Below are 21,170 nucleotides of genomic sequence, written 5' to 3'. Positions count from 1 at the left end.
AGGAGGATCACTTGAGGTCAAGAGTTCGAGACCAGCCTGAGCAAGAGCCAGACCCCGTCTCTACTACAGATAGAAACATTAGCCAGGCGTGGGGGTGCACACCTGTAGTCCCAGCTACTCGAGAGGCTGAGGCAGGATGATAGCTTGAAGCCAGGAGTTTGAGGTTGCAGTGAGCCACGATGACGCCACTGCCCTCTAGCAAGGGTGACAGAGCCAGACTCTGTCTCAAAAATGAACAAACGAACAAAAAAAACCCTAAGTGTTACAGCACCGAATCTCAGGAACTAATTCCACTATCAATCTCCAATTATAACAAGAAAAAAAAGGGAAATTGTTTCATTTCAAGGGGCGAAAATAAAATTGACAATAAAGGAAAAGCTAACTACTGATGGCATCTTTTCTGTGTGTCCTGCAAAATGCGCTGTTAGGTCAGGTCCTGACAGAACAAGGACGAGTCCAGACGAGGCTCTGTCTCCTTCCGCTGTTCCCTTTGCTTCCTGCGACCTCCCAGAGCCTCTTTACAGGCTCACAGCGCAGTCGGTGTCCTCTTCTGGAATGTGACAAATGACATTACTTGTCTGTTGTAGAAATTGGAGTTTCTTAAAGTTTTCATAAACAAATAAAAGCATTCTCTGCTCTACTATAATCTGTCATGATACTTAAAGTTTTCATAAACAAATAAAAGCATTCTCTGCTCTACTATAATCTGTCATGATACTTTATTTTTTAAAAGCTCAAAATGAAAACAAAAAACTGTAATCAATAGAACATTCAATGTTTACAAAGATTCGTTTCTAAAAAAATTTTAAAAAAGAGAGCCAATGAATTCCATTTATGTTTTAGACTATTTAATGGAGGTATCTGTTGTACATGTGGTTTTAGTTTAACAAACACAACGTAGCTCTCTAGAAACACTTAACCTGAGTTGGAAATGAAATCTGAACCGAAGAGACTTTAATTCACAAATATAATTCCCCTCAAGATACTAGCAATAGTTCCAACTGAGGATTGTGCCTGAAGTTCAGGACTCAGTGCCGGGACACGAATGAGGGAAAACTCCTTGTCGTTCAAAAGCGCCGCTGAAGTCGTAGGGCTGCACCTGCGGGCCCTTGGTGAATGTGAGCCTCCGCAGGCAGCCCCGGAACGAGGCGCGGCTGCCCAGGCAGTTTTGCTTTACATCAGCTGTCAGGAAAGAAGACAAATCCTGCTTAATTTTGTTGAAATGAGATCGGTAGCACAATGAGAGCAAAAATAATCTCAGGTGGCTTCTCTACCAAAATTAGAAGAATATTTCTCACATGTGTGGCTTTGGTGACTAGCAGAAGTCATCGAAAACTTTTAATATGTGATCATTTTAAGGTATAGTTATGACTTCAAAAGTCATACAACAGATGACTGTTTGTAGCAATTCCTTGGAACATCTGAAATGATAATTCTAACCTGAAACGGACATGAGAGGATGAGCCACGCGTTTGTTCCCTAAAATGGGTACCCAGTCCTAAAAGTGACTGATCCCCAAAGGAGTCATCTAAGACGGTTCACCTCAGGGAAGTCATCCAGCCTACTTGGTATCAGACCCCACGTTCTCAAGGTCTTACCTACTGATGAACTTGTATGTGTAGATTAAGTTTCCCAAGAACTCCTAGGTATTTGAAATAGCTTTTGTAAATGACAAAGGGTTTGCCACCTAAACCATGTATCTTTCTCCATCCCTATTCTATATGCACCTGAACTAAGACGTCCCCCAGGGACAGTGCCCCGTAGACGTGGAAGAGCAGGGCAGATGTCCGTACGTACCGGGATAGCCACCGACATAAATGGGATTGTTGGTGTCCGCCGAGGTGGACTGGGTGTGTGGGCTTTCAGCACCTACTGCATTTCCATCAACAATCAGAGTGACACGGTGTTTGCTTTTGTTAGCGTGCAGCGTGTGCCACCTCCCATCGCAGAGCACGCTGGCAGCCCTGGGCTCGTATGCGGCCGTTATCCTCCCAGCACCGTTGTTGACATGAAACAAGAGCTAAACAAAGCCAACATATCTTGGTGAGTTTTTCCATATTTAAGGAACACAGTGCATTTGTATAGTGAGTGCTCTTGGAGTGGACAAAGCACAATATTCTTTCAAAAAGGAGAGCTAACTATGAAAAACGAACTATCATTTTGAAAGATTGCCTCTTTTTTTCTTTAAATTTTGACCCTTTTACTTATTTTTTTTTTTTTTAATTTCAGAATATCATGGGGGTACAAACATTTTGGTTACATATAATGCCTTTGCCTCACCCAAGCCAGAGCTACAAGCATGCCCATCCCCAAAGGAAAAATAAATAGCCTCTTAAAGGAGTCAGATATTCTACTCTTCCCCAAATTTCAGAAAGTGCAAATGGCCACCTCCATGAGGACAAGCCCAGCCAGCTGGCATCCTTAAATTAGCGCCTCATTGTCAGGGCATTTCAGGACATTTCAGCAGTTACTAGGTATACTGAAGCTGTTAGTTCATACTAATTGGGAACACCTCTGAGGGGATATTAATATTTACTCACTCCCTTCTCAGGAGCTGCAGAGTCTCTAGGGCAGACAGTGGTGACAAAAAACTGAGAATGTGACGGTACTTGGAGACAGGGTGATTAAAGTGAGGTCACTAGGGTGGCCCAAATCCAACCTGTGTCCTACAAAGAGGAGAGATTAGGACACAGACAGGCACTAAGAGAAGACCCTGTGGGGACACGGGGAGATCGTGGCCATCTGCAAACCCAGGAGAGAGGCCTCAGAAGAAACCACCTTGATGACACTTGACCGTGGAGCTGGTCTCCAGAATTGTGAGAAAATCAATTTCTGCAGTTTGAGCCACCCAGTCTGTGGTACTTTGTTCTGGCACCCTGAGCAGACTGAGACGGGAAGAATTTCAAGTGCATTGTTGGAAGGTTCTTGTGCTCTACATGGAGCTACTTGGTATTATTTCAAGGAGGTCCGTGACAAATTAAAGATATATATTATAAACCCTTGGGCAGCCACTAAAAAAAGTTGAAAAAGAACAATAAATAAAAGAGCAATAATTGGGGTAAAATATATACCAGAAAATCACATTTTTTGCAGCTATTACACTTCTGACAAGATTTAGATGTCACATAAAAATGTGCAAATAGATACAAAATTTTTAAAAATTCTTTTAAAATATAAACAAGGGAAAAAGTTGGCTACAAGTTCCTGTCTAGAGAGGCAGCAGGTCGTAGAGGCAGTTCTGTTTCAACATGAAGTAAGAGGAGGAGAGGCAGAAGGCAGGAGGGCTGGTGGGACCTTCTTATGGCTCCCCCACCTCGCTCTGTTGAGTCCATGTTGTTCCCAGCATGAGAGGGACATGAAAGGCTGAGTAGTTACAGCAGAGTAGTTACAGAAAAAGAATTATACTTTTTGCATAAAAAAATTTAGAGTGTGGCACCTCCATTCCAAGGAGTAACAGTCCACAATACAAAGGAATGCACCGTTGGTACACAAACTCCTGGAGGAATCTCTCAGAAATCAGGCTGAATGTCAAAAGCCAATCTCAAGAGGACACTTACTGCACGAATGCATGTCCAGGACATTGGTGCAACAACAGAGAGAGGGAGACCGGATGAGTGGTTGCCAGGGGTTAGGGATGCAGGGGGTGGGTGTGGCCAGGAAGGGGTACCTGGGGACCTGTAGTGATGGTCACACATTTGTATCACAAACTGCATGTGATAAAATTGTGTAAAGCTACACACACGTGTGTCTGTATAACTGGTGCCACTGAACAAGCTATGGGATTGTGAGATGTGCATGGCGTGGATTTGACGCTGTCCCCAGTTATGCACTACGTTACTGGGGACCCTGGGGAAAGGGTGCATGGGGCCCGCCTCGTACCCCATGTAACTTCATTGTAACTTCCCAGGAATCTGTAATTGTTTCCAAATAAAAAGTTAAAAAAGTATTAGAAGAGAAAGGCCATCAGATTGGCAGCTTACTCTCAGATAGTTCAGGGAAAAAAATTCTTTTGTGTTGTAGTTGCAATTTTGCTGTAAGGTTAATTTCAAATATATAAAAGAAGCTATTTTCCAAAAGCTTTTTAGGTTTATCTGTTTTTTAAATATTAATGGAAACTTTCTTGACTCCATTAAAGTGGATGATCGGAAATGTGCATCCAAGTATTTCTCCTGTTTCTCAACTGCTCTGTCTCTGACACCGGGGGAGGGGCCCAGCAACAGGAAGCACCTACCTTGCCATTTACAATCTCTAGCCCAATGGCATCCACTTTGGCGCTGCTGATGCCCAGGAGGACGCCGTTCTCTGAGGAGGTACGAAACTCGAGTGTGATGTTCACATCTGACCGGACTTTGTAGCCTTCTTTGACTGAAAGACACAAGGACAGCCCGAGTCGGGGGTGAGCCCTGCAGGGCCCAGGCTCAGAGAGGCGCGGGCTGGGCTGGCTGGGCTGGCTGGGATGCAGGGGCCCTGCCTCTAGCTCTTCCCCCAGATCCAGCGCCAACCACACCAGCAAGTCACTCCGGCCCTCTGAGCCGGCTCCCGCATCGGTAAGATGAAGTGGTGCGCAGGGGATCAGCTGGGGTCAGGCAGGGCAGAGGCAGCGCATCCTTCATCTGCGGGCTGGAGGCGCTTGGCCCCCGCCCTGTGGACACGGCAACCTGTGGCAGTCTTTCCTGTGTGCTATTGGGATTTGATTTGTGTCTTCCCTTTCTCATCATCCAAGAATAGTCGATTTTATTTTCCTAGTATCTAGGTACCAGGCGAATGGTCATTTACTGAATGTATCAGAGTCCACATTGGGTTTTTTAAAAGTGGGGCATGAACCAAGCCCACGCCTAAAGGAAAATGGGAGAAGGTGGTGTTACCAGAGCCTGGCAGCTGGCAGGGGTTGTTCAAGGGGAGCCGAGGCCACAGCAGGGCAGGTGACAGGAAGCCCAGAGTGCAGGAGAGACGGTCCCCTTCCTCCCCCACCCCACCCAAGCTCTGTCGGAGCCTCCCTGGCGCTGGCTGGTCTAGACATTCTATGCTGCTGATTTTTAATTCAAAAGCCTTTATTCACTTGGACAGCAAGCGAGCCTTACATAAATTTGAGGAAAGTACAGATGAAACCAGCACCCCGTGTCTGGCCTCCGTCAGGATTCACTCCACTCCTGGCAGGAGAAAGGTTTCATAAGGCCATCTGGACAGCACAGACAGGAGACAGATTTCACTTTAAAAGTCAAGAAATTAGGAATAAATGAAACATTGAACTAAAAGTTGCTATCCTGCAGCCTTGTCCAGGGGGGCCTGTCTTATCATGTACTCCTTGGATCCACGTCGTCTCAGAGCGCAGGCTAAGCCCAAGCATTCCCTTCCTGATTGCTGATGATACACACCAAGAGCTGCGTATCCACTTCCGTCAAAGAAAGTTCCTTCCTGGGCCACTGCGTAGCACCTGTTCACTGCAGAGGCAGACTCTGGGCTGTCCTTGTCCAGCTGCTTGCCGTTCACTGTCACGTCCCCAATGCAGGCAGGGATGCTGTGGGTGATCTGAGCCAAATGACACGTGACAGTAGACGGTGGTGATTACGACGAGAAAGGCTGGGACACCTTTTTCCTATACGTCATCGAATTTGTCTCAGCAAAACGCATTGAAATGTTACCTTTTGGTTTTTAAAATTTAATTTCTACAATACTTCCCATGAACATCTAACTTAGAGCCACCATTTGAGTATCTTTGATAACAACGCACTGAAAGCGTTTTCTATTATTTTAACGAAATATCATGGAAAACAAGAATGCTGAGTTTACCAGTGCGGGACTTTTCTGAATTGTGCTGGGGCTGAGCAGCTGCAGGAGGGGAAATGCTCACTAACCAACAGGCAGGAAAGGCGTTGTGCTCTAAGAGAAGCCCCAACACACGATCTAGGGACACGCTCCTGAAGGTCTGCATTTTGCCGCCGAGCCCCAGCTTCAAGCAAGATAATTGAAACCTAAAGATGTGAAGAGCTGTGCTCTTCTACAAAATAAACACAACCACCACAAAGGTAAAACGAGCCCCAGAGAGAAAACGCCGCTTACATTTCCAATGTTCCTGGCCCGGTACTCAGAGGGAAGGCCGCCTAGGTACAGCCTCCCTTCCACGTCCAGCGTGGTTCCGTCTCCCACCGTGGTCACCATGGGGGATTCTTGGCCATCAACCGTCATGAAGCCTTTTCTTTTAAAATACTCTGTCTTGACCTACAGCAAGAGGAAAACATCCATAATTTTTAAGGAATCTCAGAAAACTTTGATAGATGTATGTTTGCAACATCTGTTCACGACAGCTGTAATAACCTGAACGCAATCCTAAAGGGAGGCTCAGATTTCCCCCTTGCTGGTGATGAGCAGTGACTGGCCTGGCAGCAGACAGGAGGAAGCTGCAGGTGGATGACACTGCAGGGCAGAAAGTGTCTCAGAGTCCGGTTCTAAGAAGCAAGTGCCACTACGTAAGGCTCGGTGCTTGCATGCCACGGGCGGGCTTTACTTGCTCCTTGCCAAGTCCAGAACACTTCTGGTGTCTTTTGTTCATTCAGCCAGTGCTTGCTGAGTGTCTACTCCGGGGATATTTCAGAAGCAGAAAGGACCCCTGACTTCGAGGAGCGTGCGTTCTCTGGGGGGATACCAGACTCACGCAAGCTAGAGATCACAGGAATCATTTCCCTCCCGAGAACCTACCGTGTGCCACTTGCCGTCACTGAGCAGCGCGGGGTGAGAGACCTTTGTCCGGCCTTTGCCGAGGTCGAACATGAAGTGGAGGCGGCCGCCGTGGAGCTGGAGCGTGGCGTAGTCCACTTGGTTCTGATGCGCCATGTGGTAGACCAGGCCGCTGGAGGCCCACGTGCGCATGCGCAGCTGCACCGACAGCCTGGAGGGAAAGACGAGCTCAGCGCCGCAAGGAAGCTTTCGCTTCTCGTTTTTAAAATAACCTCAAATGGAGAACCCGACCGCTGTTTCGGCATTTATATGGAACATCCCAGGAGACAGCATCATTCATTCCTTCATTTATTTAAGCATCTATTCATTTAATAATTGGTTAGCGTGTCCCTCTGTCTGCCCGGAACTCTTCTAGGATGAGGGTAAAGCAATGACCCAAGAGGAAGATCCCTTCTCTTAGGAAACTGATACCAGAGACGCATCACAGAGTGACAGCTGGGTCCCATAGAGGCTCCATGAGGTAGCTGGGGCAGGCAACTCTGAAAAGGTGCTATTTCAGCTGAGATCTGAATGGCAGAAAGCAGCGAGCCCCTACAAAGCTGAGCAGGAAAAGCCTTCATTCGGTTTAGGGCAATACAGAGTATGTTAAAGTAACTTGCTTATGTTGACAGCCAGGAATCCCGGCTGGAACCCCACGGTCCCAGGAGCACACAGGGACAGGGTGAGGGAGGGGTGGCTCCATCCTGGTAGAGGAGGGGCTTTGGTGTATTTGGATTTTACTTTAAGCACAGTGGGAAGTCACAGAAGGGTTTTAAAAGGGGGAGTGGGTGTGACTTGATTTACACCTTTAAAAGCTCCTCTCTGATGCGAGGAACAAGTCAGGTGAAGTGGTCCACCCACACGACAGTCCCCAGGGAGATGGGGACATGGACGAGGTGAACTGATTCAGGGAATGTTCTAGAGGAAGAAGCAAGAGGACTTGCTGATGGACTGGATTTAGAGAGTGAGGGAAAAAAAAAACAGCAATAAAATATAATCTCTAGGTCTGGGCCTTGGGCAAGCAGGGAGGGAATGGAGCAGCTGTCTGCAGCCATGGCAAAGAGCCAAAGAGCGGAGGGCAGGTCAGGGGAGGCGGGAATTCCCTCTTGGCGGGCTGAGGCTGAGAGGCCTGTGCCAGTTTCCCCAGAGGTGTCGGGTTCTAAGCAGAGGCCAGGGCTAGGCAGGTGGGTGCTGTTGTATCTAGAAGGTATTTTAAAGCCACTAAAACTTAGAAGGCCACCCCAGCAGGACGTGTGGAAGGGGCCCTGGCACTCTCTGCTGGGAGAGGAGCCACAAAGGAGACTGAGGGAGGGTGGGCAGAGAGTGGGGGACCCAGGAGAGCGCGGGCTGTGCCGGCAGGAAGTCCAGGGGCTGCCAAGAGCCCAGAGTTGGTGCCATGGGCTGTGGCTGCACGTGGGACTCGGCAGGGCAGCTGGGGTGAGTGGGAGGCTGACTGGGTAGTTAGAGGAGGTAGTGACCCTGAGGAAAAGGCAGACAGCCACTTAAGGCCACTCCTCAAGAGGTCTGGCAGTGAAACAGAGCCGGGCCATCGTGCACGTGTGTGGAGGCAGATTGCGGCATCTCCTGGGGCATGTCTGTTTGGGAAGTTAGGAACCCTAGAGAGGGAGCAGGGCACAGAGGTTACAGCTGCGCCCCTCATCCACGGTTCTGCTTCCAGGTTTACTTTTACAGCTTTCAATTATCCACTCAACGGAGGTCTGAAAATACTAAATGGGAAGCTCCAGAAATAAACAACACATAAGTTTTAGATTGCATGCTATTCTGAGTAGTGTGATGAAATCTTTCACCATCCTGCTCTGTCCTGCCCAGGACATGAATCGTCCCTGTGTCCAGCGGATCCATGCTGTCTACACCACCTGCCCAATGGTCACTTGGTAGTTTTGCCTTGGTTCTCAGATTGACAGTAGCGGGTTGTGGTGCTTGTGTTCAAATCACCCTTATTTTACTTAATAATTGCTCCAAAGCACAATAGGAGTGATGCTGGCATATTGTTATAATTGTTCTATTTTATTATTAGTTGCTAATTTATAAATTAAACTGTATCCTAGGTACGCATGTATAGGAAAAAAAGTGCGTATAGCGTTCAGTACTATCTGCGGTTCAGGGATCCACTGGGGGTCTCAGAATGTGTCCCCCCCACCATGGATTCGGGGAGACGACCCTATGGGCACAGACTCTGGAGCTACAAGGCCTGGGCTTGAATCCCAGCCCTACCATTTACTGGCCATGTGACTTTGAGCAGGTAACTTAACCTCCTTATGCCTCAATTTCCTTATCTGTAAAATGAAGATGATAATAATACCTTCCTCACAGGACAACTATGAGGAGTAAATGTGGTTATCTGAGTAAAATATTGAGCGAATCTCTGGCACAAGGTTTGCTGCTCTTACAGTGACTAATGACGACAGGCTATGGGGCTGTCTGTGTCTGCTGGGAGTCGTGCGTTGAGGGAGGATCGGTGCTGATGTCCTAGGGAGGAGAGGGCTGACATGGTCCAGAGGGCAAGTGATGGGGGCCTTCACTGGAAACGAAGACCCTCCACCATGCAGCAGCAGAGGTAGAGGGCGGGGAGCAGAGGCAGCGGCTGCTCTTTTTGGTGGTGGACAGACAGAGGAGTTCTGGCCTCTCGGTGAGACCAGTCACTAGCTGAGGCATGAAGAGAGGTCGTGGGGGTGCACAGAGCCTTGAGGTAAGAGAAGCTACGTGAGTAAGGAGCTATGGAAAGTAAAAGCCACGAACACAATGGAGAAATGCATTGCCTCTCCATGTGGTTTGGAGGTTCTGTCTGAGATTGGCGGCCATGGCATTAAAGTCAAACCATTTAGGAGGGAGACGTGCATCTCCCAAGCTTCGGTCTCTAGCTCAGGTTCTGGCACAGAGAAGGCAAAATGCTGGGTTTCCCCTGGGCTTGCAGCATGGGAAAGCCGAGAGGGGAAGGGGAGTTTGCGGAGGCACACCTGTGATACTGGCCTGGGGGCGGGTGAATTGCAGCCTAGAGGCCTCCACACAGTGGCAGCACTGCCAGCCTGGGAAAGGACAGAGATGAGGAGGAAGAGGTCAGCTAGTAGGATGCTTTTAAAGTACAGACTAGGGAGTGGAATGGACACCTGTGAAGAAGTCACAGGTGCGCCCATGGGAGAGGCTGGCTGAAGAGGAAGCAAGAAGAGACCACAGACAGGAGCCAGAGGACTGAAAGCTTAGGTGCTAGGCGGCTGCTGAAGTCACGGAGGGCAGTGGCCGGAGCTGCAGAAGAATGACAGCGAGCCCATGCAGAATGTGCAGGGGTCTACGGGCAGGCGCCGAGGCGAGCTGCAGGCCTGGAGGACAGAGAAGCAACGTGGAGTCTGGGAGCCTTGGACTGCAGGCCTGGAGACGGGTGGGGAGAGCTGGATTCCCAGCAGGAGGGCCTCAGGGACCGGCAGGTGTGGGGGCCAGAGGGATGTGCAGCACCAAGGACCTGGGGGGCCATAATGCAGGAGTCTGGGAAGACAACAGCAATTGATCGGTGAATGCTTAAAGTCTGGGGTTGAAAGTCCAGACGACACTCAACTCATGGGATTCCAGAATGAAGACTGATGTAGACAGATGCCCACACCCTTCCCTACACACACACACACACACACACACACACACACACACACACACACACAGAGGTGGCAACAGCTGTAAGGAGAAAGGCAGAAGCTCCAGCATCCCTGCTTAACCATGATTAAAGTGTGTGATCTGCACCAACACTGTGTTCCTATCCCTGTGCCTTCTCATGGCGGCCAGCTGGTTGCAAGCAGAGCTCCCATCATCAAATACAAAGCTGCTTTTGGAAAAGACCCTGTTGCTGAAGATACCCCTTTGAGTCATCCAGCAACGAGGTGCACCTTGATAGGACTTCAGAACAACACCTACTTCCTTCTGACAGCCGACTGATTGAAAGGCAACACGAAGTGGCTGCTTTGTGTGAGGCCAAACTGGTGAGCGCCGGGCACATACTCCGGAGCTGGGTCCACCGCACACTGCTCCTGAAAGAGATGCACAGGGACACTCAGCCGCCTGCAGCCAGAGCCCCACGAACACACATCTCAGGAGCAGTCATCTCCGAACAGCAACAAGCACAAATGTGTGTTCGCACTCGTTTCATCTTTGGCTTAAATGAGGTACCCGCCAGCCTTTGTCTCTCTGACAAGGCAATTAGAGCTTCTATCTCTCACCTTAATCACACTCAAGTTCACTTAAATTCATAAAGATACTGGAGTCCCTCCCACGAATTTTCAACAGGCCCAAGGGGCAAAGGCCTTGCTGTCTCCCCTCGGCCCATGCCGTGCGTGACCCGAGGCTCTGGGAACAGTCCTCAGAATGCAGTGGCCAAGGATCAGCTGCAGCACAGGTCCCGGGAAACTGGAGAAGCCCACAGGTGACAGATCTTGCAGGGCCTCAGAGTTTGACATGTCTAAGTTCACATCGACAGGAGCAAGGTGCAGACAAGAGGAGCCAGAAGGGAAGGGCCCCTAGACCCTGTGGCAGAGGGTGGGTGTCCAGGAAAGGTGCCATAGCATCTGCAGGCTGCCCGACAGTGCCCAAGCCAGAGGCCACCACAAAAACCGCTGTGAACTCAAAGACTGGCCCTGCTTAGAAGGTACTGCTTTTGGATGATCGAGCCGTCCTCTAGATGATTAGAGAGCACGCTTTCGACCAAGGAAACAGAAATCAGAAGGGGCAGAAAATGAATATAACAATGACTGCCACTAAAAATGTTTGCCCCAAACTGGCTTTTCTTAAGCAAATTAAGTCTTTTAAAAAAATTTTAAGCAATGATAATATGTATAATGGCTTATAGTAAGTACTAATTTTCATGTTTTCCTGCCTAAATCTAAAGTGATAATGAATCCTTGTAGAACCTCTGCCAAAAAGCTTGCCGGGTGTCAGCCCAGCGAGGGTGCCTGAGCGCTGGGTCCTGAGATCCACAAACGCTGGGCCGTGTCCTCTACCAGTTTGCCCGGCGAGCCCTTCTCCACCCTGTCCCTGCTCTGATTTTTATCAGAGCCCAGTCCCAGCTGCCCAGCACCTTCGCGATGAGGCCCCGCTTTCATTCCCTCTGGCCTGCTCGCTCCTTTTTGACAGGACCCGACTGGCAGCACTAAAGAAAGCCATGCTTACAGGAACCGCGCGGGGCTCTGGCGGGAGCTCCCTGTCCTCTCCAAGAAGAGCCAGCTTAGGCCTTTCTGAAAGCAAGCAGGTGTCCAAGTCCACTTGTTCGTAGCCAACTGCACTGGTGAAATCCAAAAGTCTAGACACAAACAAGAGAGTGTTTTCAAAAGTAAGATATCACGAGCAACACATGAACCCATGCCATGCGGTGACTGCACAATTAAAATCCATAAACAACCATGCGTATGTTTCTCTTAGTGTAGCTGGAGTGACACCCTTCACCGTGACTGACATACTGTCTAATATGTTTTCTTGTTTGACGCTTCTGCTTGAAATGGCACCCCAGGCCCTTCCTGAGCGCCCCTCGGGGGTCGTCCGATGCCGACGCTCCTCCTGCAGCCTTGCCTGGGCCGCGTCGGGGACACGTGCACGCTCCCGTTTCCACCTCCCCGCACAGCAGCCTCAGCTGAACACTAACTTCCTGTTTACAGGCTTCCCCTGGCCAGGAGGTCGTGGGCTACCCTTGTCACACACCCGTGCCTGCATGAGTCCCTTTGGCGCTTTGCTGGGACGTGGCTGGGAACCGCACAGAAACGTTGCTGCCCCGCCAAGCCCACGGCCTTGCGGCTTCTGGGAGCATGAATGAACGGATGAGCAGACAACCGGGTGACTAAATACATTACGAGTCTGCACAAATAACCAAACAAGGCTCTGACATCATAATTGTGTTGAAATCCAATGCTGCGTTTTATTCTTACAAACTTCAGGGATGCCTCAGAGGTAATTTCACAGAGAAAGACACTGCGACTGTGAAGGCTCCAAGTCCCTGCTCGAGGTCACAAGGCAAGTCAGTGGCCCAGCCAGGAGGGACCCTCAGTCTCCGGATGCTCAGCTCACCTCCGCTTTCTCCCGGGCAGAGCACAGCTTGGATCCCCACAGCACGCCGAGCCCGGGCAGAGGGTGAGCGAGGAGGAGTGAATGGCCAGGGGGCACATGTTAATCCTTCTCCTCCTCACAAGCCCACGCAGGGAACGGAGGCCTCCAGTCCTTAACCATACAGTCATTGTTTTCGGGAGAACCATTAATAATCTGAAACTGCTCGTAGCCCAACTGTAAAAGGCTCCTTCAGAGCAATGAACTCAAGACATCGAGAAACTTGCATCACGACATCTCTAGGTTCTTTTAAATGCACGTCATGTCCAAAATACATTCAACCCCAGCCATTTATGGACAATCATGTGGAGCTAATGTTCAGTGATTGTTTTAAACGTATGATGACCACACCTGTCAATCATTCCAACCCAATAAAGTCCATTTGGGGGGACTTCCATGATAGATCAATGGGGTTCTTCAGGAACTTGTAAGATTTTAGGCAATCTCAAACAGCACAATTATACGCAGATTAGTGCTAGCACTCACCCCTGACGGCCAGAAAGTGCACAAACACACAGAGAGCACAGTTACACTTACTCCAGGTTGAAGATCAGGTTTCTGATACAGCCATGGAACGATCTTCTCATTTTGAGCACTGACGACCCCTCACCCTCTGGAACTCCCCCTATGTACAGGTTGGACACGTCTATTGTCCTGCTCTCCGCCAATGGACCCAACTTCATTTCTACAGGATTGGTCTCATCCAATTGGACAGTGATAATTCTAAAAGATCAAAGGAGAATATAAACAAAAAGTGTTAAATGTAATAGAATGATAACTCGATTTTCATACATAATTCCAGCAAGTTCTTACGAATAATAAAAGTTCCCTGAAGATAAATTTTAATATGACATTGTGTGTGAACAAAAGGTGAATCTTGAAAATTAAAACTTACAGTTGAAAATTCTTCAGAAATGAATGGAATGTTATTAAATATCATTGAATTAAATTACTTTTGAGAGAGTAAGTTTTCTTTTACCTCTTTACCTATAATGAAAATGCTTTTAAAACATTTGGTCTAGAGTTCTGGAGGGAAATATACAGGAATGCTGGCATAATACTATTTACTATTAATATAATACTCTTTGCCACAGAATTAATCCAATACAAAGACAATGTATGTTGGGCTCCAGAAAAGGGCAGGGTTCAGGTTGTTCAATTACAAAAATAGCACAAACATTTTATTACAAAGCAGATGAAACTGATTCCCAAGGAGGTATTCTAGCGAGGTCCAGCCTGTAGGGTTACTTGGAACGCTAATGATCTCAGTCACTGAACTGCACGGGGTACCATGACAGGGTTCCTGCTGGAAACTTTGGTGAGGGCTCCACACCCTCATTACACAGTGCCTTGCCGTGCAGACAGTACCTCTGATTCCTAACCACGGAGATGGAGTGCGGTTGTCCGTCGCTGTAGGTGCCCGTGGGAGCATGCAGGAGGGCTTTCCGCAGGCTCGTCCCGTCCCCAGGACCGACGTGCACCTCGATGTGGCCTTCAATCAGCAGAATGGAAAAGAAGGGCTGGGGTGGGGGGTGCATAGAGAATTTCCCAGAAAAAACACATTACTCTATGATTTTTAAAATTTCCATCTTACAGAGATAATGTGGGAAAGTTAACATCAGCAAGCAATTCCTTAAGACTCTCACCATCTAACACAACTATCTTAAATTTTGTATTAATCTATTACTTCGTAATCTCCTCATATAATTCGCATTCTGCATCATGCTGTTATCACTACACACACCAAAGGTTTCCATTTCTACATTGCCTTCATACTTCTTATTTATTGCTACATTATGTACCAATATGTACATATGTTAAAATTTCTTTTTTTATCAATGAAATTTTAAGTAGTTTCTGTTTATTACCATCCGTATGAATATTTAATTTTTGTTGCCTGCAAAATTGTTTCTAACATTTCTAAAAGTGAAATTAAAGGATTGAAGGGTTTGAAAATGTTTAAAGCTCTTAAAGTCATTTGCCACATTGGAAAGAGGTATAGCAATTTATAATGTCGCCAGCAGAATGGGAATGTGGGCGTTGCACACACAATACCCTTGCTGGTACTGGATGATATCATTCTGTTAGGTAGATAGTGAGGGATTCCGGGTCTCCTAGGGACAAAAGTGGGTGCTGTTGCCCCCATCTTGGTCCTGCCCAACCCTGAATCTACACACCTGGGGAAGGAGGGAATGCCCTATGAGTCTGACCATAGCCAAGCTCTCTCCTTGTCTTTCCTTTTGCCTGTCCTGCTGCGACAAAGGGTCCGGTGTCCTTCTTTGGCTTTTTTCCCTTGTTTTTTAAACCTTTTTTTTGTTTTTGCCTAAAATCCTACCTTTCTCTCCTCAATAAACCTCATTTTCGTGCTCGCCTAACTTTGGCGTGTCTGGTCCTTCTTCAGCCATGAGCGCACCAAGAACCGACAGTCTCAGACTAAAACTTAACAATTCCTTTTTTGCTGCTTCAGTAAACAAACTTTGATTTACAAGAAACCCTATTTAGTGGAGAAAAGCAGTTTGGCGGTTCTTCAGAAGAACTGAAAACAGGAACTCAAAGAAATACTTAAACACATATGGTCATAGCAGCATTATTCATAATAGCCAAAATGCAGAAATGCCCTACGTACATCAATGAAGTAACTGATAAACAAGCTGTACATGCAGTGGAATATTATTCGCCATAAAAAGGACTGAAGAACTGATACACGCTACAATGTGGATGAACCTCAAAAACACGCCAGGTGAAAGGCACAAGAGATCACATCTTGTATGATTCTATTTATATGGAATAGCCAGAATAGGTAAATCTCTCTTTAAAGACAGAAAGCAGATGGTGGTTGCCAGGGGTGGGGACGGGGAGTGACTATTTCATGGGCACAGGCTTCCATTCTGGCACTAGATAGAGGTGGTGGCCTCGCAACACTGAGAACACACTAAATGCTACTGAATTGTTCACTTTAAAATGGTTAATTCTATGTTATATAAATTTCGGTTTAACTAAAAAGATTTTTTAAAAAAAGACCAATGGAGTCTGAAACCCATCGCAGTCACTGTTAGTCCTTCACCAAGTGGCTCATGACAGGCTTGGGGTCTATAGACAGGTGTCACGTAACAGCTGTGTGACCTCCAGCAGGTTAACCAGGCTCTCTGACCCCATTTCTTCCTCAGCACAATGTAGGAAGCAGCATCCACCTTGCAGCGGTGGTTGTGATAATCACCAGGCAATGTCCGTGAAGTGTCTTGCACAGTAAAGAAGCGTGCTCTGTAAACTGTAGTTGCACGGGGTCTGCCTCGTTAGGACAATACCTGAGCATTCTGTGAGGTTTCTCCAAATTATGTGACATACACACGTTTGAGCAGAGGCTAGAGTAAGTATCACCTATGCTCTGGAAATGGAATATAAACATGGCAACGTAAGTGTGGAAAACCACCCTCTTTCCCTCTTCTCCTACTGCTAGTCTGCTGTGCTTAGCCCAGGCCACCTTTCTCTTGCTTCTCTTTCAGTCCTGTAACAGAGAACACCCTGCTTCATGGAGCTGTATGCTAAAGACCCGAACAGAAGTTAAGGACTGTTATTTTAGCCTCAAAGTGAAGAGTAACAATTGCTTCCTGGCCTTTTGGCTAAGACCAAGTGTAGAGTGAGGAGTGATGACTAGAACGTGTGGAAGAAAACTCAGCACGTGCTATCTGAATGAGTTTTTTTCTTTTTTTGTAAAAAAGAGGTAGACAGTAAGTACTTTTTTCTCAGTCACTAGACAAAGAAGATGGGTTATGCAACACAAGAATCACTGACTCATAAGGGAAAGACATTGAGCAATGATAACTTTTACTTATTAAAAATGCATATTCATAAATAACCGGGAACACATTCCATATTTATGAGTCAGTGATTTTCTATTCAGTGTTTCCCAAAGTCATTTCCGGAGCTCGCAGCTCGGCAGCCCGGGAGCTACTCACCGCGTGGGGCTGCCCGCGACCTTGCTTCTCCGCGTCCCTGCCGAGGGCAGCTAGGATGATGCCACTGCTGTTCTTGGTGGCAAATGTGGCCAGCAATTCTGATTCTGGGGACAGAGACTTGGGTGGCAATTCCACGTAGCCGCCTCTCAAGACGCTGACGCTTCGGATGGGCTGGCCGAGGAGAGGACGAAAAAGGACCATGAGTTCCGGCTGCAGGCTGAGTCCCCAACGGCGGGGGACACCACGGGTTTCCCCCATTATCTCTTTTCTATCCACTCCACTGGTTTAGATTTTGTTATGTTATTCTGTAGACAAATCAATGGATATTTCTAGAAACTCACTCCAATATTAATAAAAATGCCTCCTACCTCCAGCGTACAGCCTTTTCTCACTCCGTAGGAGTTTCTGAGCAAATCAAAGGTCGATCGAGATATCTCCAGGTTCTTGATACAGCCCACGTAGCTTTTGCTGGTGATACCTTTCCTGCGGGGAAGGACGTGAGAACGACCACAACACAATTTGGATTTTACAATTCCATTTTTGAAAGAAGGAATAAAAATGGACCTACACTCAGGGAAAACCTGTTCCCATGTGTCTCTCTCCAGAAACGTCTGGGCCTCCCTCTGAGAACGATGTCAATGGTGAGAACTTCAGGTCAAACAAACACTTTCCTGAGGACTAGAGGAAGAGATCAGACCTAGCGAGTGTGGCTACGTCGACAGCCACCTACATACAAATATATTTACTATTTTAAGGGGGACTCACAGTTACGACAATTTAAATACACTCATTAAAATGCAAGCCAGTTATAAGAAAGGCAGAGCACTGTCATAAGGGAATTATAGCCCAGAGATTATAACCCAGTCTCCACGTAGGGTGGAACATTTGCCTCCCGTGGGGACGAGTGTAGCTAGTGCTGGGATCGGATGGCCAGAGAAGTCATTGGCTGTTATTCATACTGCATCTTCATGAACTCTGTCCTAAAGGAAATAAGTGTAACTGGGGAAGTCGGGATTATCCCAAACCCTATTTCTTAGGCTCCACGTCAATACCATATTTTGCCTGCCAGATGTTGCCGCACTCCTGGCTGGGGTCAGGCTCTCATTTCCAAAATACGGAGACTACTGACCATTTCCAAACTGCACCCTTATGCATTAGCTCGTCAGTGGGGAACCCTGCAATAGCATGGTTTCCTGTCACAGTCATGCTTGTTGTTTTGGTCCATGTTGAATAATCAGCTGTAGACCACAAAGCAACTGCATGATTTGGGGCCAATTTCAACCTTTCTGGATCTCAGTTTCTTCCAATGTAAATGAGGAGATGGCCATGATGGTATCCGAGTCCCTTCTACCACAAAAGCCTGTGATTTGGGCTTCTGTCCTTTGCTCCAGCGTCTACACTGTATGCTATTTGGGCAAAGTACAGATGTGCTATGACGCAGCCTGCCCCACCACGCAGGGAATAGGGAACGATACCTGGGATGGGATTCAGAGATAGCCTTCCAGTCCTGGCTCTGTCTCGGCAGGGAGGTAAGACTTGGCAAGTGACCAGCTCCCCTGAGGTTTCGTTTTTGTTTTCATTTGTTTGTGTTTTTGAGATAGAGTCTGCCTCTGTCACCCTGGCTAGAGTGCAGTGATATCATCATAGCTCACTGCAACCTCAAACTCCTGGGCTCAAGTGATCCTCCTGCCTCAGCCTCCCAAGTAGCTGGAACTATAGGTGTACACCACCATGACTGGCTAATTTTCCTATTTTTAGTAGAGACGAGGTCTCACTCTTGCTCAGGCTGGTCTCAAACTTGTGAGCTCAAGCTATCCTTCCACCTTGGCTTCCTAGAGTGCTAGGATTACAGGCGTGAGTCACCACATCCAGCCTTCCCCTGAGGTTTAAATGTATTCATGTCTAAGACCAGGAGGTGACTGTGGTTGCAACTATGCTCCTTGGCACTTTCAAAGATTCCTGGCAAAGAGAAGGGGGATAGTGGGGAAGTGGATCCCAGGCTGCTCACCTGTAGCCACCGCATGGCTGTACCCCTGTGCCACATATTAGCCTTCTGTAAAGAACCTGGCCTAAAGACAGGGCACTGCTATACATACACATTTGAAACCCACTGGACTGGGTGACTCAGTTTGGACATTTGAGGACCCTACTTCCTGGAAGCTGTCTTGCTCTCATAGCTGGACTTACATAGATGACAAAAAAGTTTATGTAAATCAATAAAGTCACAAAGCTAAATATGAATCAGTGTTACAAAAGGATTCCTTTGTTTCTGTCCTCGGCCATCTTTCATCAGGCTCCTGAGGCTGGTCTTTCAACTTTCACACACATTATTCACTCTAACCACACACAGGGGGAATCCAGATACTTCTGCAGAAAGCATGATTTTTTTTTTTCCCTGTAAAGAGATTCTACTTCTCTATGCCAGGTACAGTGGCTGATGGCTGTAATCCCAGGATTTTGGGAGGCTGAGGCGGGGAAGATGGCTTGGGCCCAGGAGTTTAAGACCAGTCTGGGCAATAGCGAGACCCTGTCTCTACAGAAAACAAAAAACAATTAGCTGGCCTGGTGGTGCACACCTGTCATTCCAACTACTCAGGAGGCTGAGGCAGGAGGATCGCTTGGGCCCAGGAGTTTGAGGTTGCAGTGAGCTATGATGATGCCACTGCACTCTAGCCCAGGCAATGGAGTGAGACCTTGTCTTAAAAAAAAAAGAGAGCGATTCTACTACTCTAAAATGTCCAGACATGGGGGGTGCAGTATAACAGCAAGTGGGGTCTCCAAACATTGCACAGTAACAATTTTTAGATGTTCTAAAGGCAATAAATACAAAATTATTAATGTTTCTGCAGAAGGTTTGCTTTACTTCCCAATTAATATGGCATGGAGTACTTTGAATAAAAGCAGATGTAATGGGTTGAATTGTGTCCCCTGAAAAGATGTTGTAGTTTTGAGCTCCCACCTGCAAACGTGACCTTATTTGGAAAAAGTGTCTTTGCAGAGGTAACAAAGTTAAGATGAGGTCATTAGGGTAGGTCAGAATCCAATCCGACGAGGGTCCTTATCAAAAGGGAAAATTTGGACACAGAGTGACACCGGCACAGACGTGAAGCCACAGGGAGAACATCATCCACAAGCTGAGGAGCCCTGAAGCTACCAGGAGCTGGGAGCATGGAACCGATTCTGGCCCACAGCCCTGGAAAGGAAGCAACCCTGACAACACCTCGACTTCTGACTTGTAGCCTCTAGAACTGGGAGAGAATACATTTCTGTTGTTTAAGCACCTAGTTGCTGATATTTTGTTACGGCAGCCCTAGAAAACTAATATAATTGGAAATTAGGGACATGGAAATGCTACAGTTTAATATACCTTACAGCTCTTGACCGAGGTAATCCACCCACATAAATCGGATCCTTATCTAGACGATTGAGGTCAGAAGACACTCCCGGAGTCTCGCCCTGCTTGGTTTCTTTATAACTGGTGTTATGTGCGTCAATAACTGCTAGGAGTCCTAAAAGGAAGTTGAAAGGAAGAGGTAAGAAAATGAAAATCACTTTCTACATTAAAGTAAAATGCACACTTCTGCCAACGAAGTTCATTTACAAAGACATGTTCTTTTCAGTTCTGCAAATTTGACCAGCTAATGTTCTTGGCTATTAAAGGACAAGTGAAAATCCTGTCCACAGAAGTCAATAAATCCAGAAAACACATCAATACATGATAGCAGGATGTGTGTGGAAGAAAACAGAGTGGATTTGGTTCTTGATTCCAATTCAGCAGTTCATGTTAAGTAATGTACTTGGAGACCACAGACAAATAGAAGTATACAATTGCTCCAGCAAAATGTGAATTTTATTGCTTAATATTCCAAGGACAATGACTTTCAATTAGAATATCATTCAATAATACCTAAAAAAATAAAGTAGAACAAAGATTGCTGCTTTTGGAAGATTTCTATTCCTCTGAGGGTAACCTGTGCACCTACCTTGTTTCCGGTTTCGCTGGAAGGCGATTTTGTACCAGGTTCCATTGTTATAACGTCTGTCTGTAATAAGAGCAAGGGGCCCCGAACCCAGGTCAACCATAACTTTCACTCTGCCATGGACCAGCTCGATGGATAAAAAGTCTTTCTGTAAAGAAGAGAACACAGTTCCATGGCTACATCTTCACCCCAAGTTTTCTTTTCCCTTCAAGTCAGGGATGGCGGAAACCTTCTAATGTCAAACTCAGAAAACTGGATCTGGCCCCATAGCCAGAGGTCTCTGCTACAAAATGAAAAATGTCCATGAAGGCTTTCTAGAATACTACGCAAATAAAAATGAAGCTATTTATTGTTACCAAAATCTACAATTCGGTAAGAGGAGTGAAATCTCTTTATATCTTTTTCATATAGACTGAAAAATGGGCCA

The 21,170-nt window shown here is 47.1% G+C and overlaps 1 protein-coding gene across 1 annotated transcript in view; it reads right to left on the bottom strand.

Annotated features, from left to right (window-relative positions):
* Nucleotides 1-837: 837 nt before the first annotated feature.
* Nucleotides 838-21,170, bottom strand: part of LAMA1 (laminin, alpha 1) — a 155,058-nt gene continuing 134,725 nt past the window's right edge. Inside the window, exons 47-61 of the mRNA XM_012652073.1 lie at nt 21,110-21,155; nt 20,747-20,891; nt 20,131-20,272; nt 17,132-17,246; nt 16,764-16,934; nt 14,176-14,327; nt 13,345-13,530; nt 11,884-12,013; nt 10,636-10,748; nt 6,697-6,886; nt 6,061-6,219; nt 5,376-5,529; nt 4,232-4,365; nt 1,798-2,020; nt 838-1,182 (exon numbers count right to left, since the gene is read on the bottom strand). Of these exons, the coding sequence (XP_012507527.1) occupies nt 1,022-1,182; nt 1,798-2,020; nt 4,232-4,365; nt 5,376-5,529; nt 6,061-6,219; nt 6,697-6,886; nt 10,636-10,748; nt 11,884-12,013; nt 13,345-13,530; nt 14,176-14,327; nt 16,764-16,934; nt 17,132-17,246; nt 20,131-20,272; nt 20,747-20,891; nt 21,110-21,155 (2,221 nt within the window). The 3' untranslated portion in view covers nt 838-1,021. The remainder of the gene's footprint in view (nt 1,183-1,797; nt 2,021-4,231; nt 4,366-5,375; nt 5,530-6,060; nt 6,220-6,696; nt 6,887-10,635; nt 10,749-11,883; nt 12,014-13,344; nt 13,531-14,175; nt 14,328-16,763; nt 16,935-17,131; nt 17,247-20,130; nt 20,273-20,746; nt 20,892-21,109; nt 21,156-21,170) is intronic.

This window comes from Propithecus coquereli, unplaced genomic scaffold, assembly GCF_000956105.1.
Source record: "Propithecus coquereli isolate 6110/MARCELLA unplaced genomic scaffold, Pcoq_1.0 Scaffold38, whole genome shotgun sequence".
NCBI classification, from domain to species: Eukaryota; Metazoa; Chordata; class Mammalia; order Primates; family Indriidae; genus Propithecus; species Propithecus coquereli.
The sequence above is the reverse complement of the archived record's forward strand: the minus strand, read 5'-3'. Positions and strand labels throughout refer to the sequence as shown.